This window comes from Phodopus roborovskii, unplaced genomic scaffold (genome assembly GCF_943737965.1).
Source record: "Phodopus roborovskii unplaced genomic scaffold, PHOROB, whole genome shotgun sequence".
Classification (NCBI taxonomy): domain Eukaryota; kingdom Metazoa; phylum Chordata; class Mammalia; order Rodentia; family Cricetidae; genus Phodopus; species Phodopus roborovskii.
In genome coordinates, this window is record NW_026125281.1 from 35,083,737 (window position 1) to 35,100,045 (window position 16,309).

Consider the following 16,309-nt stretch of genomic DNA (forward strand, 5'->3'; position numbering starts at 1 on the left):
AGGTTATGCCACAAGGCAAAGCTGAGGCCAGAGAAGGGCTGCATTTGAACTGTGTTCAGACAAAGAGATGGAGCCATTGCAAGGGACTGAGGCAAGCATTTTGAGGCAAGCAGAGAGAAGGTATAGAAACTGCAGACCAGGATGAAGGAATTTTGGTGTCATTCTGTCATCCAGCATGGGGATGGTACGCACATCTTTTTTTCTCTGTGACTGGTTTAAGGACACACAATTCATATTCCCCAAGAATTTAGCATAATGCCTACCATCTTCAGTGTGAAATGGAGCTCCTGATGAACTAGAGAAAACAGAGAAAAACTGGGCAGCTTATCTTTTCATCTCTTAAGGCAGACCCATCTGTTCTGTGTTCAGAACACATCTTCTGAAAGGGGGGCTGAAGAAAACCTCTTTGGTCCTCAAGTCTTGGGATACTCAAAGACACTGTACCTACCCGTGTCCCATGGCCAGTGTCAGAGTTTAAGCAACAGAGATGAGGGGAAATGCCCAGAGAATGGAAATAGCCAAAGATGTTCCCAACTAACAAGAAAGGGAGAAGGCTTGATTCTAGAATTGCAACTGCATGCTTAGTCGTGGCCCCATGGGGAGGGACTTCCAAACAGATGGTTTGGTGCCATGCTACTCCATGGACTGTTCAGGAGGTGAAGGAGGATGGCTGTGATAGGGAGGGGAACGAGGGTGGCTGTGGTACCTAACTGTCAGGAACAGACAAGACCAGCGTTCTCCCAGGCATTGGCTGAGTGGCCTTCGAAAGTTATGCTGCTTCTGACCATCCGTTCCTGCAGATGTAAACTAGAAACTTGCAGTTTGTGCATGAACATGTGTGTGTGTTTGTGTGTTAAGGATCCATGTTGATAGTTTGGTTCTTTCTTGGGGTGCTGGTTCCTCAATTTATCCCCCAGTTTATCTCAAACCAAGTTTCTGCATGAAGAGTATTGGATATCACTTTCATTTATCCCACACAAATTTATTAAATACTTACTATATTCTAGGCATTTACTCTAGTTTCATTTCCGTCACTATGATAAAATATTCTGACTACAAAAGCATCTCGGGGGAGAATGAGTTTATTTTAGTTTACAATTAAGCTTATAGTCCATCATAACCAAAGAAGTAGGACTTAATACAGCATGTCTGCAGCCAAAAGGAGAGGGAAGTGAATGCATACATGCTTCCATGCTTGCTTGCTTCTTTCTGATTCCGTTCAGGACCTCTGTCTAGGGAGTGGTGCTGCCCATGGTGGGCTGTGACTTTCTATATCAGTTAACAATCAAGACAATCCTCAAGACATGACCATAACCCAACCTGATCTAGATGATTCCTCATTAAGACTGTCTCCCTAGGTGAGTCTAGATTGTGTCAAGTTGGCAGTGAAAACTGACCTTCATAGTACTTTTCTATATGGTAGGAAATATCCTTGAACAGAATACGTGCGACTCATGCTTTGTGGATCTCACATCGTAGTGAATGTCTCATAAAGACGTGTAACATGAGCTCATGAAACAAAGCAAAAATGTACATGTCACAGTGTCGAGGGCAAATATAGAACATGCGGGCCCCTATGGAATATTCAAAGAAGGGTTTGAAACTTGAAATATATTGGCCTTGGAATAGCTAGTTCTGATCAGTTGACCATAGGAAGGAATGTCAAATTTGAACTCTCCATCCTATACACAGTAAATATGTTCTCAGATAGTCTTCTGATCACTGGGCAAGGCACTAGGCAAGTGTCAGGGTCTTGGTTTACAGGAAGTTCTATTACCATGTCATCTAGAACAGGGAAAGACCACAGTAATAAATGCCAGGTAAGTTTGGTGAAGGCGAATGTGGCCTCTCCCCGGCTGGGCTGGTGTCACACCAGGTCTCTTAATCTCCACTTCTTAGTGGTCCTCTGAAGTTCTTTCACCTTCTAGAAATGGATGTAAAATTGCTTCTTTTGTCATTGTGTCACCTGAATCCAGTGGGACCATCTTCTCAGTGGTCCTGAATGTCCTGTGTCCCTTTTGTTAGGAGTTAGCTGTGGTCTTTCAAGCTTCTGATTAATTGCCAGAACTACCTATTATTCATCTACAGAGCAGACCAGAAAGCCTAGATTAGCACAGCAGTATTTTCTTGACAGACCACAGCAGAGCGGGCGGGGGGGGGGGGGCGCATACACATGGATCATGCCTGAGGAACGGTGGTCTCTGGAACTGTCCATGGAAAATGACACCGAGGAGAAGCTGTCTGTCTGGGATTTGTTTGATCTCCAATGCAATTACTTCTTTCCACATTGGCAAAGTCCAGTAGGTGGGTTGAGGCCTAGGACTCTGTAGCAGACTTGCTGCTGCTGCTGTGGTGAACATCCTGAAAGAAAGAGTGTAAAGAAGAAAGAATTCTTTCTGACGCACAGGTTTAGACACATCGGTCCGTAACCCTCGGCCCTGTCGATTCTCAGCCCATGGTGAAACAAAAACATCAAACAAACCAAAAAAAATCACAGCAGTGGGAACATGTGTGTGAAGTTGCTCACAGCGTGGCAGACAGGAAACACAGAGAGGAATGGAGAGGGGTGAAACAACACATAGCTCCCAAGAACATGCCCTCAGTGATCAACTTCCACCAGCAATCCCCAACTGCCTAAAGCTGCCAGAACCTCTTAATATGGTGACGCCATCTAGAGACATAAGAACTCAGTGTGAGCTCTTTGTGATGACACTCTATCTCCGAAGCACCAGGACACTCGAAAGATGTGCCTGTAGGTCTCAAGAAGGCGAGGAATAGCTGGCTGCCTGAAACAGTTCACGTGAATTGGGTGAAAATAGTTTAACAGAACAAGGGTATAAATGTTAAGGACACAGGGAGCAACCAAGTTCTCTGTGTCCCCAACACTTAGAGGCAAAAGGTCAGTTTGTGAGGACAGTCAACATGCTTATTCTCCAGGATACCCTGCAGTGTGCCATGCAGGCCAGTGACATGCTCAGACTTTCAAAAAAGAAATGGCATCCTACAAACAAAGGCAAAGCCTGTCTCCTCAGAAATCAGGAAGCCACAGTAATCTACCAAGTAAGAGGAGATGGGGCCCATCCTAGGACAGCGTAGCAGGGAAGCTTGGCCTGGAGGTAGCACACAGGGGCCATGTCTGATTTGATGTGGATAGTTAGACAAAGGGAGACTCCCCAGACCCTCGTGTCACTGAGAGCATAGTACAGAAGAAAGAGGTTTGAAGCCATAGTTTTATTTCTGAAGTTGGGGGGAGGGGTACATACAAGCAGTCTAGAACATGGATTCCTGGCAACTGGTCATGGTGTTTTGGCAAACAGGGATAATAGACACACACTAGAGAATACCAGTGAAGACGTAGCATAGCAATTGGATTTATGGGTCAGGAGGTGACATCATGTGGGAAGGTGGTGTCACCAGGGCACTGGACTCCTCACCCCTGGGTGCACCTGAGAGCATGTTCCTGGTCCAGTATAATCATCAATGTGCTTCCACACACCAGCAGACACACTGTAAGGGCTGGGCTTGTGAGTTTGCCTGCCCTGCACGCGAGCTGTTTCTTAAGTGGGCAGGGCCTCTCTGCTCAGCTACCTGGCCTCAGAGCCCTCTTCGGGGTTATGTACTGGCAGCCAGCGAAGGCACAGTGGAAAACGTGAGAGTTACCTTGACTTGGAAAAGAACTCGTCAAGCAGGGAAGAAGCAGAGCAGTGGAGCAGCCAGGAAATCCATCTGGATCGACACCGTTCACCTGGAGTACAATGTGAGCGCCGAGCATGACAAACGATGTCTCCTCAGAACTCACAAGGCCTGGAAGCAGCTCAGGCATCTACAGCCAGCCTGGGAACACATCTAGCCTCAGTAGTATTTCTGAAAAGCAGAGTATACCAACAGAGAATATAACATTGGAAGAAACTGCATTGATTTTTTTTTCCCCACCGAAAGCAAAACTTTGATAAAAATTTATCTTGAGTCTATTAAAGCTACCCTACCAGGCAGCTTGTATGGGAAGCTACACTATATTACAATTCCATTTGAAAAAGAAGCTTCAAACTGTTTTCCAATACATTTGCCTTCCCACACCCCCATCATTCCTGTGAGGTTTCAGTATCAAGTGTACTTAAAATATGTTATGTGGATTATAAAGTATATATCATTGTAGTACAAACCAACTATGTCATGCTTTTCTTTCTGCTCCATAACAGTGTAGGAAGAGGCAGCAGACTTTCCATCTTTCTCTATCATATGAGCAGATGGGGGGAAGTTGTGTCTACAAGCCAGGAAGAGCCTTCACCAGAAGGAAGAGCCGGATGTTGAACTCTCTACACTCCATGATCTGGTCTGAATGGTTGTGTTCTCAAAATCTTAGTGCCTAGTGTAACAGTATAAGCAGGCAGGACTGTTAAGTATAGTTATATCACAATGGAATTAGTGTCCTTATTTTAAAAAGGTCAATTGGGGTTTGTCTGTGCTCTTCTGTCACCAGAAGGCACGTCTAGAAAGCTCTATCGGTAAGGAGGCCTTCGCAGGCACTGGCTTTCTTGGGATCTCGTCTGTGGACTTCCCAACCTCTGCAACTGTGAGTGAGCAAATCTTCTGTTCACAAATTTCTACTCTAAGGTATTTTCCAACATAGACTCAATCACTCAGACACAGCACACCATGAATAGTCATGTGTCTTTGTGCCCTTCCTTACACATGGAACTTTCTGGATGCATTTGCGGGTGACAGAGGGGACAAGCAAGCTTTCTTAACCTCTTTTATAAGGACATTAATTCCATCCATGAAGTTTTCATGACTAACCCCACCTGATAAATCTGTGATATTGGGGACCAGAATTTGTGGATCCGACAAACATTAAGATAATAATATGGAGACTGAGAAGTCCCCAGTCACGTTCTGGCATGGTTTTTCTTCTGGTGGAGGGCTCTTCTTGGCTTGCATTTTCTTACTGTGTGTTTAGGACATCTGAATGGTAAGGTTTAATTCTAGACAAGGATATCAAGTGTTGTCTTTCATAAAGAATCCAGTAAAGTCAGGACTCTCCTTTATGATCTCATTGTCATTTTAACCCCATTTCTTGACAATCTCGTTCGCATTACGAGCCCAAATAGGAGTAGGGCTTCAATATGTGAGTTTTGAGGGAGGAAACATTCAGCTCACAGCATGATGGGGAAAAAAAAGAAGAGCAGAGCCTGGATGATAGAAGCTTGTGTGGTTGATGAAACCCTAGTGTGTCAATGTATAATAATGATTATGTAGTGTCTTGCGTCTGTTGGGAAGGCATATTTTATATCCACTTAGAGTCTTGTACTACATAAGCTAGGACTTTTGCGAAGTCAATTCTTCTCCTCCTCCTCCTCCTCCTCCTTCTTCTTCTCTGCTGTACTCAACAATCAGTCCTTGCTGTGGTCTTCTTGTGAAGCCCCCACTGGATTCTATGTAGAAGTGGGCAATGGCGTCACAAACAGGGACATTGTGAACTGACTTATCCGGGAGACCTCGGAGCAAGGATTAGCCTCTTCCCCAGGCTCCAGACCAAAATAAATCCTGGCTTTTGAAGTCACTGGTGCGTGGCTTGTGACTCGGCTGCAGAAACCAACTATGACCTGCTTTTCTTTGCCACTGTCCCCCCAGCAATGGCTTCCATTGCCGGTTTGGAGGCATTCACGCTCATGCGTTAACTATGAAAAAGTTGTCTGTTCTATATAAATAACAGTACTCAGGCGAGCTGAGGTGGCTCAGTGCATAAATGGGACATTTGTAGGATGGGCAGAGGCGAATAGATGGCAGTGTGTGTGTTTCCTGACTGCATCGTCCTTTCCCTTTCAAAATTCAGGTGACAGTCACCGATGGTGGTTCTTCTCCAAAACAGTCAACCATTTGGGTGGTAGTTCAGGTTCTAGATGAAAATGACAACAAGCCCCAGTTCCCGGAGAAGGTCTACCAGATCAAGCTTCCAGAACGTGACCGCAAGAAGAGGGGAGAACCTATTTACAGGGCTTTTGCATTTGACCGAGATGAAGGCCCCAATGCAGAAATCTCCTACAGTATTGTGGATGGGAACGATGACGGAAAGTTCTTCATTGACCCTAAAACTGGCATGGTGTCTTCCAGAAAGCAATTCACAGCAGGAAGTTATGACATCCTAACGGTAAGGTTTAATTCTAGAGCATCCGTGGGGTAGGGGAACCCTCTTAGTCATGCCTACTTGTCCATCAGTTAATCTCTAATGTGGAGAGTGAGAAGGAGCGGTAGAAGGCTGCTTTCTGCAAGCCAGTTACAGGTGAGAACTCTTACCTTTCTGAGTGATGTTCCAAATGAGATTTCCTTTGTGGTGTCCTATTAGCAAACCTTGCCTGATTCCATGGCCTGCTGGAGCCTATTCTCCCAACCGCATATCTTGGGCCCTGAATCATCCTCAAGATGCTGTACATAAAGGACAATATATACCTGGAGTAAATCAGGAAAGGCTGTGTTACACATGCACACAGGCATGCATATGCTCACGCTCACGCATGGACACATTCATATACATAAACATATACATGCGCACATATGCATATGGTCGTACAAGTGCATACACATTTGCACACATATTCCCACACACATGCATGTGCATTCCCACATGTTGTGCACACTCACACACATGCTCACACATGTGTACATCACACATGCATAAACATATGCATGTACACACACAATATACTTACACATTCACATGAATGCCCATACTCATGTGTACATGTACTCATGCTTGTACACATATGCACACACATAATATATACAGTCACACATGCATAAAACTCACATACATATACATGCTCACATGCATGTATGTACATGTCCATGCATCCTAACACACAATTAGAACTCCCAATGTAATTCATTTCCCTTTAACTCTCACGAGAGGTGTGAAGTTCAGGGTCATGCTATGATGAGTCAAATTAGCTATTTTTACTTACATAAATTATTATTCTTGACCCTGACATGCTATGAATTGTAAGTACAACATTTCCTTCTCATATCATGGTTTCATATCTTAAAAGTGGCTTCTGGCAGATGTAGTGTGAGCCCTGTTCCCAAATAGGTCATCTGTTCAGGGTTCACTCTTAACAGGATACCACTCTTCTGCTTGTAACAAACGTGCAGAAAATAATCTTTTAGCTCAAAATGGTGTGAAAGACTTAGCCTTCCACAGACTCGGAGCACTAAGCTGTCTTTCTGTGTTCCCTCCACGTGTGAGTAGATCAAGGCTGTAGACAACGGCCGGCCACAGAAATCCTCCACGGCCCGCCTTCACATCGAATGGATTAAGAAGCCTCCACCTTCACCTATACCGTTGACGTTCGATGAATCGTTTTACAACTTCACAGTCATGGAAAGCGACAAAGTAACGGAGATTGTGGGGGTGGTGTCTGTGCAGCCAGCTAACACCCCTCTGTGGTTTGACATCATTGGTAAGTTTAAGTCTCTAGAGCGTATCAGGAAATGGGCTTAACTGTTAGAAGGAACTAGCCAAACAAACAAACAAACAAATAAATTTTAAGATAATTTAAACTGCCAAAGAAAAAGTTTAAAGCCTAGCAATGAAGCCTAAGATTAAAAGTAGTGCTGGAATACAAAAGAGCCAGTAAAATGAATAACTGACCTGTGCTTTCGTTCCAGTTCTGTAGCTAAGCTGAACAGAAAGTGCTCTCTGGCTGGATTTTTCCATAGTATGTTATTTACTGCAAACTTAATGTCTTTCTGTGTGTCATTTTAATTCTATTGTCACACTTGGCTAATCTCATTTCTAAATGTATTGATGGTACTAGACTTGCTGTCCTTCATTTCTCTCTTTTTTCTTCACCTTTTTTTCTGCATTCTGTTCTTTTTTTTTTTTCTGCTCCCGACTGCCCTGCTTCAAGGTGGCAAGCATGCTCGAGAGATGTTCTATATTCTACAGACAGCTTGTGGGCAGAACTGTTCAACAGAAGGTACCCTTAGTGCAAACACATTTGCTAAAATACAGCTATCCAATCTGCCTTTTGCGTTTTTTTTTTTAAACAAATTGAATTACATCTTTCATAACTGCCTGTGACAGACTGAAATGCAGCCCACAGATTTCATACATGCCTCTAACAGCTATCTCATTGCTCGAATCCAATGACTTCTTTGTTTGAGATTAAATGGGTTTGGGGCTTGGGGGGGGGTTGTTTTGATTTTCTCCCATTGCTTTTGAGGTATGTGGGCTTTTTGCTGTTTTGTTTTTATCTTTTTGTAGGTTAGTTTATTTAACTGAGAATTTTGCCATTGAAAAAAATAAATGAAAGTGTATTCCCACCCCTCTATTCTTCAGCAGTAGTGGCATTCACAGACAAAAAAGAAAAAAAAAAAAATCCACACCGGGAGAGTCTCCTGACTGCTGTCCACAAAAGGAAGGGCAGGAAATAGAACTTAGATGTGCATGTGTAGCCAGTAAGCCTCCACTCACCCTGAATAGAGAAAGCAGATGGAAGGAAGCAGGCAGGGCGGACCTTGGGAGCCAATCTTCAAATTCCTTGAAAGAAAGCAAGCAAGCACGCCAGGCTGCAAAAGGAAAAGGGCAAAACAGCTCTTCCACAAACCTGCAGAGAGATCACTGGAGAGGAAATTTGTGCAGGGAGGGGAAATAAAACAGGCTGTTGTCAAAGAGAGAGGCCAGTGTGCCTGCCAGGGTCTGGTCCTGGCTGAGCCAGAGCTCACTTCCCACGATGCAATAGAATAGCCAGAAGAGCACTGATGTGGTAGACACATTTCTTTCCCCGTGATGCCTGGACAGGATGGGCAGGAACCTGCTCCTCCTCCAGAACAGCCGGGTCTGGGAAAGTATTTAGGAGGTTCCACATCTGGTTTAATGAAGCATAGAAAAAGGATGTTCTGTATCTCCCAGACAAAACTCAAAAAGAGTCCTCCCTCCCAACATATACGGGCTTGCCTTCTGCATCTTATTCTGTAAACTGTACGGCATCTTTGTTTCACTTAATTGACATTAATCTCATCATCTTTTCATATGACCATCCTTTCGATTCCTTCTTCATTGCTGCCAACAATGGGGTGGAATACCTTCTGACCCCGTGAGAAATATCTTGCCACTATCTCAGTAGTTTTCTGCTTGTTCTGCGATGTTATGATACAGTTTCTTCTTTGTGATGCAAGGGAGCATGGGACATGTCACAAGTTGATTGTCTTTTGCCTGTCTGGTCACCTTTGGACATTCCCTCACAAACTCAGCTCGTTATCATCTCTATTGGATTACAGCGCTTCCTGTCCCTTGCATGAGCATCCTGCCTCTACCCACTTAGCCCAGGCTGCCCATTTGTGGTAAATCTCACTAGCATACCTTTCTTAGATGCTCAGTGTGGTCAGTCACCTGAGTCCAATTACTCAGGCCAGCTTGCAATTACCTCTTCAGCGTCTCCACAGCCGTGTAGGTTCGAATGCTGCTGGTAGTACTGCATGTAAGATTACTCACAGACTTCTCGTATCATGTTATCAGTACTACTGTATGTTTTCATTTATGTTTATCCCATCTCCATTCTTCGCCCTCAGAGTGAGTGAAGAATGCCTCAGGCAACCACGTTAACCTCACTGAGGACTCTTGGCCCTGCCCAGGTCGGTGTGACATTCCATTGTACACCAGTCACAGTGGCCTCACTAATCCAGGAATGATATGCAAAGCACAACCTCAGTTTACATGTCTCTTTATCTTGGTTTCTAAGCACTGCTTTTCTCCATACATGCCCTCCTCATCCACTCTATTGCATGAATAAGAGTACCTTTTTCAAGGAAGACTCCAAGTACTGTACCCCTGATCTGGACTCCTCCATCACTGACATGTCTCTGTAAATCTGGTAACCGTTTGCCAAGCTTCTTCTACAAATTGAATTTACTGGCCTCGTGCCCAAACAGATCATGATTTTATTTCCATCCCCATGTCCTGCCAACAATTGTCTTGAGATGCCAACTTTTTACATCACTGTAGGACTTCAAATTCTTTCCCCAGGTGCTGGTGGTTTTCAGGGGAGATGATCTCTCCTCTACCAAATCCCCTTTCTGAAAACATGGCTCATCTTCCAGAGCCATATTTTACCCAGTGTGCTGACATCTTCTTCCTTCTTTTAAAGACTCTCATTTGCTTTATCATTTTCCGGTGTTTCATCCCCACTGTCAAAATCCCTTTCTTATATATCTCTTGCAAGTCTTCCCTTCCTCCTTTACTAAACACCATCTTTGATTAAGCTAGCACAGAGAGCAATGATCCTTAGGGATGTAATACTCATCCATGACCCCTGCAGAGGTACAAAGAATAAACATTAGATGGGCAAGGTCAGCATGGATCTAAATGAAGTCCCGGGTTCTATCAGGCTTTGCCCAAGTGCTCTTGTGAGGAATAAGCCAACCTGTGTTTCTGCCACAGACCTAGTGTATCCAGACACCCATGAAGAACATACCGAGAGGCCCAGGGAATACCATCCCGATCTGGTTTGTACAGCTTTCAACTGCCCAACCTGGTGAATTCAGTCCCCTTGACAGCCTGCTTCCACTTGCACATTTCCAAACTTACATGACTCTGTTTTTAACTGAGTTTCCTTACTGCCTACCGGAACACGGAGTCACAGAAACTCAGCATGAGCAGCATTTCGTTCCCAAGCCTAGACATTGCTTGCTTTCTCTTGACTCCAAAGAGACTGTGCTTCCTCTGTAGCTAGGCTCTCTTCAGCTCCCGGAAACAAGCCCTGCTTATAACAAAGCTAAGAAAGCTGTAATTAAAAGGAAACATAATAAAGTTCAGCTGCTGTGGATTTAAACAGCCCGACACACAGCATGCTTCTTCTCGTTGTTAAAAAGGGAAAGAAAATGATGAGAACAAAAATAACCCACAATCCTTTGTGGCTTTGTCATGGATCTTCACACTTCTCTGGAGGCTCTGATTTCCCCTCAGCAGTTCCTTGATTTACATACCCTCCAAAGTGCAGGCAATCTGGTTCTCAGCTCTGCACCAGAATCTCACCCTGATGGCAAATATTTGAATTCTAAAGGGCATCGTCATTAGCAACTCTGTGCTGAGAACTGAGGCATCCTGATTTTTAGTTTTTAGCTTCTACCTGAATCAGGTATAAATAAGCTTTAGCAAACGGGAAGCGCATGAACCACCCTAACTTGCCTCACCCAAAGTCAGGAAGGAGGACAGAGAAAGTAACATGACCCCCTGATGGCCAGCGCTCTGTGTTTCAGATAGACAAAGGCTACATTGGTCCTCAATTGGCTGTAGATCTCTGTGACTTGGAAACATTGGCTGTTGCAGCCTCAACTTCTACCTGTCCATTGGTAACTTTGTGTCCTGTGCAGCCACAGATGATTTAGGTCAGGGTCAAGAAGGCAAGTCACACTTCCCACCAGCACCAGCAGTAGATTTACCCTCTACCAAACTTCTGAACTTGACACATAATGTAACCCACAAAGGTCAAGCTTGAGAACTATGTAATTACTTTTTACAATGTTACAGAGAAGAAACCTCGGATTTTGACTAAGTCACTACTTTCCTAACTATTCTCAGCCACATAAGAATAGAACTTGGGCACCTCTGGGTCTACCCTGACCTGACCTGACCTGGCAGCCACATTTCTCCATCGTGTAACTCTCATCCGGTCTGTCTTTAAAGAAGCCACAACTATTTCTAAGTCACCGGCTCCCCCTTCAGCTATTTAAAGCACATCCAAACACTTCATCTCTCCTGTCTAGCTTCATCTCTAACTGGATCACAAACAGGAACCAATTTTCTCTATAGCAACTATCTCACTTATGAAGTCATATCTGAAGAAACTTTAGAAAAGTAACAAAAAGTCTAAAAATACTTCACATATTAGTTGTTTTAAGAAAGGAACCTTAGAATAAATTCTAGAAGGTTTTTTTCCCCTCTTCCTACTACTCTTTCCTACCCTCCGGCTCCTGCCCACCATTTAAATATCAGCCTGCTATGCACTTGCTTCATTCCAAGGCAGAAATTATTCATAATCACACCGTAACTGGCACCGAATGCCTTTGCTTCAGTTGGGTGTGCATGCTGAACTTGAACGAACAGCTTGCGCACAGCTCCCTTCATTCATTGAGATTCATTTGCTCAGGGTTTTGGAAGCTTCTCAGTCACACCTCCCCCTGGGTAGCTACTAGATTTGGGCTGGTATTTTTTATAGTTACACATGCAAGAGTGGAGTTCTAGAGGAAGAACCTTGAAGCTGTGCCATTTTGGTCACTGAGTCTCTGTGCAGAGACGGCGCCAGCAGAAGCGTTCTCCTCCGGCAGGTGTGCCCAACCTTTTGCAATTGAGACAGGATGTTACCCACAAATCTTCAGTCTCAAATGGGATACCCACCTTCACAGAAAAGCTCAACTCAGTTATACGCAGGTGAATTGAGCAGTAGATGCTGGCTGCAAGTGTTTTTATTCATTTCCTATTTCTAGAGTCTTTTCAGGACCCCCTCCTTGCCCCATTAAATTTTATAACATTATAACAGAAATCCAATTGCCTCTTCTGCTCTTCTTTAGTTTATGACACCTGTCTTGACCAAAAATGGTCCAAGATAAATGTCCCTAAAGGAATTACTGTCATGTGGGCTATTCACAACCTTGCTTTTAACTCCCTCTGCCGCACACCCCCGTAGCAATGCACAGGCTGTGACATTTCTGAACCCCACTCTGTTGGGACTCAGGCCAGCTCTGCAATGTCCTTTTCTGCCCACTTTTTATTTGGCCTCATTGCTGTTGCATCCAACACACTCTGGCTTTTGCATGTTCTGTTACTGGCTCTGAGGAAGCACATCTTGTTTAAACCCAATGCTGCTAGTGAAGACGGCTCCTTGGATGTGATTAATAGCCTCCCCCCACACACACAAGATTTGGACGTGTTTTCCTACAAAATTGAAATCACCTTTCAGGCTAAAAGGGAGCCTGAATAAACAAGACTTGGGGGAAAGGCCTGGAGTCGCTTATGAAACGGATGCTTAAGTGTAGTTTATTAAACTGTGTGTGGGTTGATGGTGAACTTCTGGTCTAGATTCTATGTCCCTTGTCAGAAATTCGTTTGGAAACTTGGGAAGAATTTTATTTCAACAAAATCTTGGCTTAACTAGGAGCAAAATCCTAGAAATGAGTGTTATAGCATGCTGGCCACATGAGTGAATGGGAAAATGAACAAGGATGCTAACGATCTATCTCTACTATGACATTAAAAATTTCCTATCAGGAGTATTTAAACATCAAAGACAAATGAAAGAAACAAATACAAGCTGGGCATATACATTCAAGGAAGGAAAGAGCGGATTGAAAAAAACAAATTTGCAAAAGTTTCCAAAAATTATGGAAAAGCATATAATCTACATATGTAAAAGTAGTCACTATACACCATACAGGTAGGGCCATAGTGTATTTTGCACACAAACTCTGAAGGGTCACAATCAGTGAGAGCAAGAACTGAAATTGGGAAAACTTTGCCTGTGTTTCCTCTAAGCTTCATTTCTATTCATTTTTTTTAAAAGCTGGAGACAATAATTTGCACAATTATCTTCCTTTGACCCACAAATACTTGCCTCTCCTAAATAACTGACACAAAGGGATACACACCAACAATAACTTAAAACTCTTAATCTTCATATTCAGGAAAGTAAACAGCACTGGGGACATGTAGCATTGATGGGCCTGTGGCTGGGACCATGAGTCAATATCCTCCAGAAGCAACTTGGGGAGTTTCATTCTTGTCTTTCTCTCTCGTGCTTTGGAGGTTGTCCTTACCTCTTGGAGGTAAATGATCCGCCTGCTACCTAAGATGACTGGTGTGTTGCTTTAGTCCATGTGTTCACCCAGGAAGTATTGCCCACAACCAGAAACGCCTCTCTCAGACCAGCACCCCTCAAAACTCTTCTTTGTAGTTAGCATCTAGTGCTTCTCAGTAAATCAATTAAAGACAGTAATTGGAAGATGATTCTCTTTTATATGAGAATTTTGAGAGCACATATCATCTCTAAGCGATTCTCTGGTACTCCTGTATCTCCACAGCTTTAATTAAATGTCAAAGGCAATTATGTTCTCTCCAGTAATTAAATAATCCTATGTGAACATGGTAGCTGCAAGCAGTTGGTACTTGGAATATACATGACCACATTTTTAGAAAGTAAGCCATATTACTTATTTTTGTCACTGCAGGACAAATTTCAGTAATTTAGCTGTGATTCTTCACCCTCTTCACTCATCTGCCCACTTAATATTGTAATATCATGAAAATGTGTTGTTAAATGACCAGGAAAAAAAAAAATCCAAAGACTGTAGGAAGTAAGTAAAGCCAAGCTTCTCTTTTCTAAAATATAAATTAAATAAATACATTGCCCTACATGCTAAAGTTAAATAAAATTATCATCTGAAATCAAAAGTATTTCACACATGCAATTCCCGACAAAAATAAATAGTACTGGTGAACATATACTGACATTTAATTAAAATTGTTCCAACACTTAAACTGTTATCTTTTCTATCCCTTAAAAAGGTCTCTAATTTGGGAAACTTTATAAGTGACACTCCTGTTCAGTGATAAAATGGTTCCAAGTCTAATGTTATCCTAACTATGTCATTCAAGACAAAACATAATTTTTCTAAGCCTTTGTGTAAATTGCCTTATAAGTTCACTAGTGTTATATCAGCAATATAATATTCATGTGGAACCTCTCAGATCTGATGGTTTCATGTTGTTTCTGTGGAATCATCAGCCACTTGGGAGAAAATTAATTTACACTGCCAAGAAGCCAAAACATTTCTCTGAATATACCAATGTTCAGAAAGACTCTTCAGTATGCACTTCATGTTTTTTTTTTATTTTTCTTATCTTCCTGTATTCATAATTTTATTTCTGACATTTAATTGAGGGACTCTGAATTCTACTAGCCAAATGTTTACCAACAATCCTAGAATAGCCCTAAAGGTATCACATTATTTGTGTTCTTTGTAATTGGAATAGTTTTTATTGAGAATGTGTTCTACTAGAGAAAAAGTTAAGAGTGTCCCCAAGTTCCCAGCATGGTAGCTGAGAGTGGTTTGAAGCATTGTTAGACTTCTCAGTGTTTTATGGAGTTAGTTTATGCTCCACCCTAACATTACTGCTGAGGTTTTTATTTACATTGTGTTGGTTTTTATGTCATTTGTTATGCTTATAGAGGGTGGCTTTTGAAATATGAATTAAGTTAGAAATAGGAAGGTCCCATTTAAGAGTTATGAAACCGAGCCATAGGGTTGCCTATTGGTAAATATATCTACATAGAAGTGCCCTGTAAAGATATAATGCCTCCATACACTTAATACCTTCTAGATGTGCTAATTTAATGTTGTTTCTGTGAAATCATCAGGGGGGAATTTTGACAGCTCTTTTGATGCAGAGAAGGGTGTTGGGACAATTGTCATTGCAAAACCTTTGGATGCAGAGCAAAGGTCGGTCTACAACATGAGCGTGGAAGTCACCGATGGGACAAATCTTGCTGTCACTCAGGTAAGATGTTAAGTTACTGAGTAGCAAGAGTGTGCAAAGATCTGCTAAAGAGAAATGGGAGCAATAAAAAAATAGATCCAAGGAGTAAAACAAACAAAAAAAAAAGTCCATGGATTTTATTGTTCAGAAAATTGTTTTAGTGAACAGCAGAGACAAGGAGTTCCATTGGTGATGATGTGGAAGTATTTGGCTCCTCTTTCAAAATGACTATGGTTGTTTGCTCAAGGAGGAGTGATGTGCACTTGTTTCCTGTTCATTTACTATAGGTTTACCTCTGACAACAGTCAACTTGTCAATGTTCACCCAACGTGAGATTCTCCCCACCCCCCATTCCTTGAGTCACTGATACCTAGGAGTCCACATTCAATATATATTGAGATGAAAGTTACCTAGCCAAGGTCAAACAGCCTCAATAAAGGACAAGAATGAGGCCCGGGTATCCACTGTAGTCTTTGTGTTAGGGATTCTCTCTGACCCAGCTGCACACTGCATGGTGAAGCAGGTCCAAAGCTCTTATAGCTGGAATCCAGCCCTAGACGTCTTGCGGATGCTACCATGCAGCTGGGGTGGAGGAACTTCTGCTCTGCTTCTTGAGTGCCTATAAAGGACATCGAGAGTTAGAAGAAAACTCTTGTCTTATCGGGTGACTTAGAACACCTCTGAACTTCTTCCCAAATGAGATTAACACAATGCTATCTCGCAATACAGTAGGTTTACCTTAAATATAAGGGTTTTATTTTGTTATTCAGCACCATCAACCCA

At 42.8% G+C, this 16,309-nt stretch overlaps 1 protein-coding gene across 1 annotated transcript in view; it reads left to right on the top strand.

The window, feature by feature from the left end:
* The window catches only part of Fat3 (FAT atypical cadherin 3), a 553,599-nt gene that overhangs the window by 436,840 nt on the left and 100,450 nt on the right, over positions 1 to 16,309 (top strand). Inside the window, exons 5-7 of the mRNA XM_051198808.1 lie at positions 5,834 to 6,148; positions 7,244 to 7,454; positions 15,408 to 15,547. Coding sequence (XP_051054765.1) covers positions 5,834 to 6,148; positions 7,244 to 7,454; positions 15,408 to 15,547 — 666 coding nt within the window. The remainder of the gene's footprint in view (positions 1 to 5,833; positions 6,149 to 7,243; positions 7,455 to 15,407; positions 15,548 to 16,309) is intronic.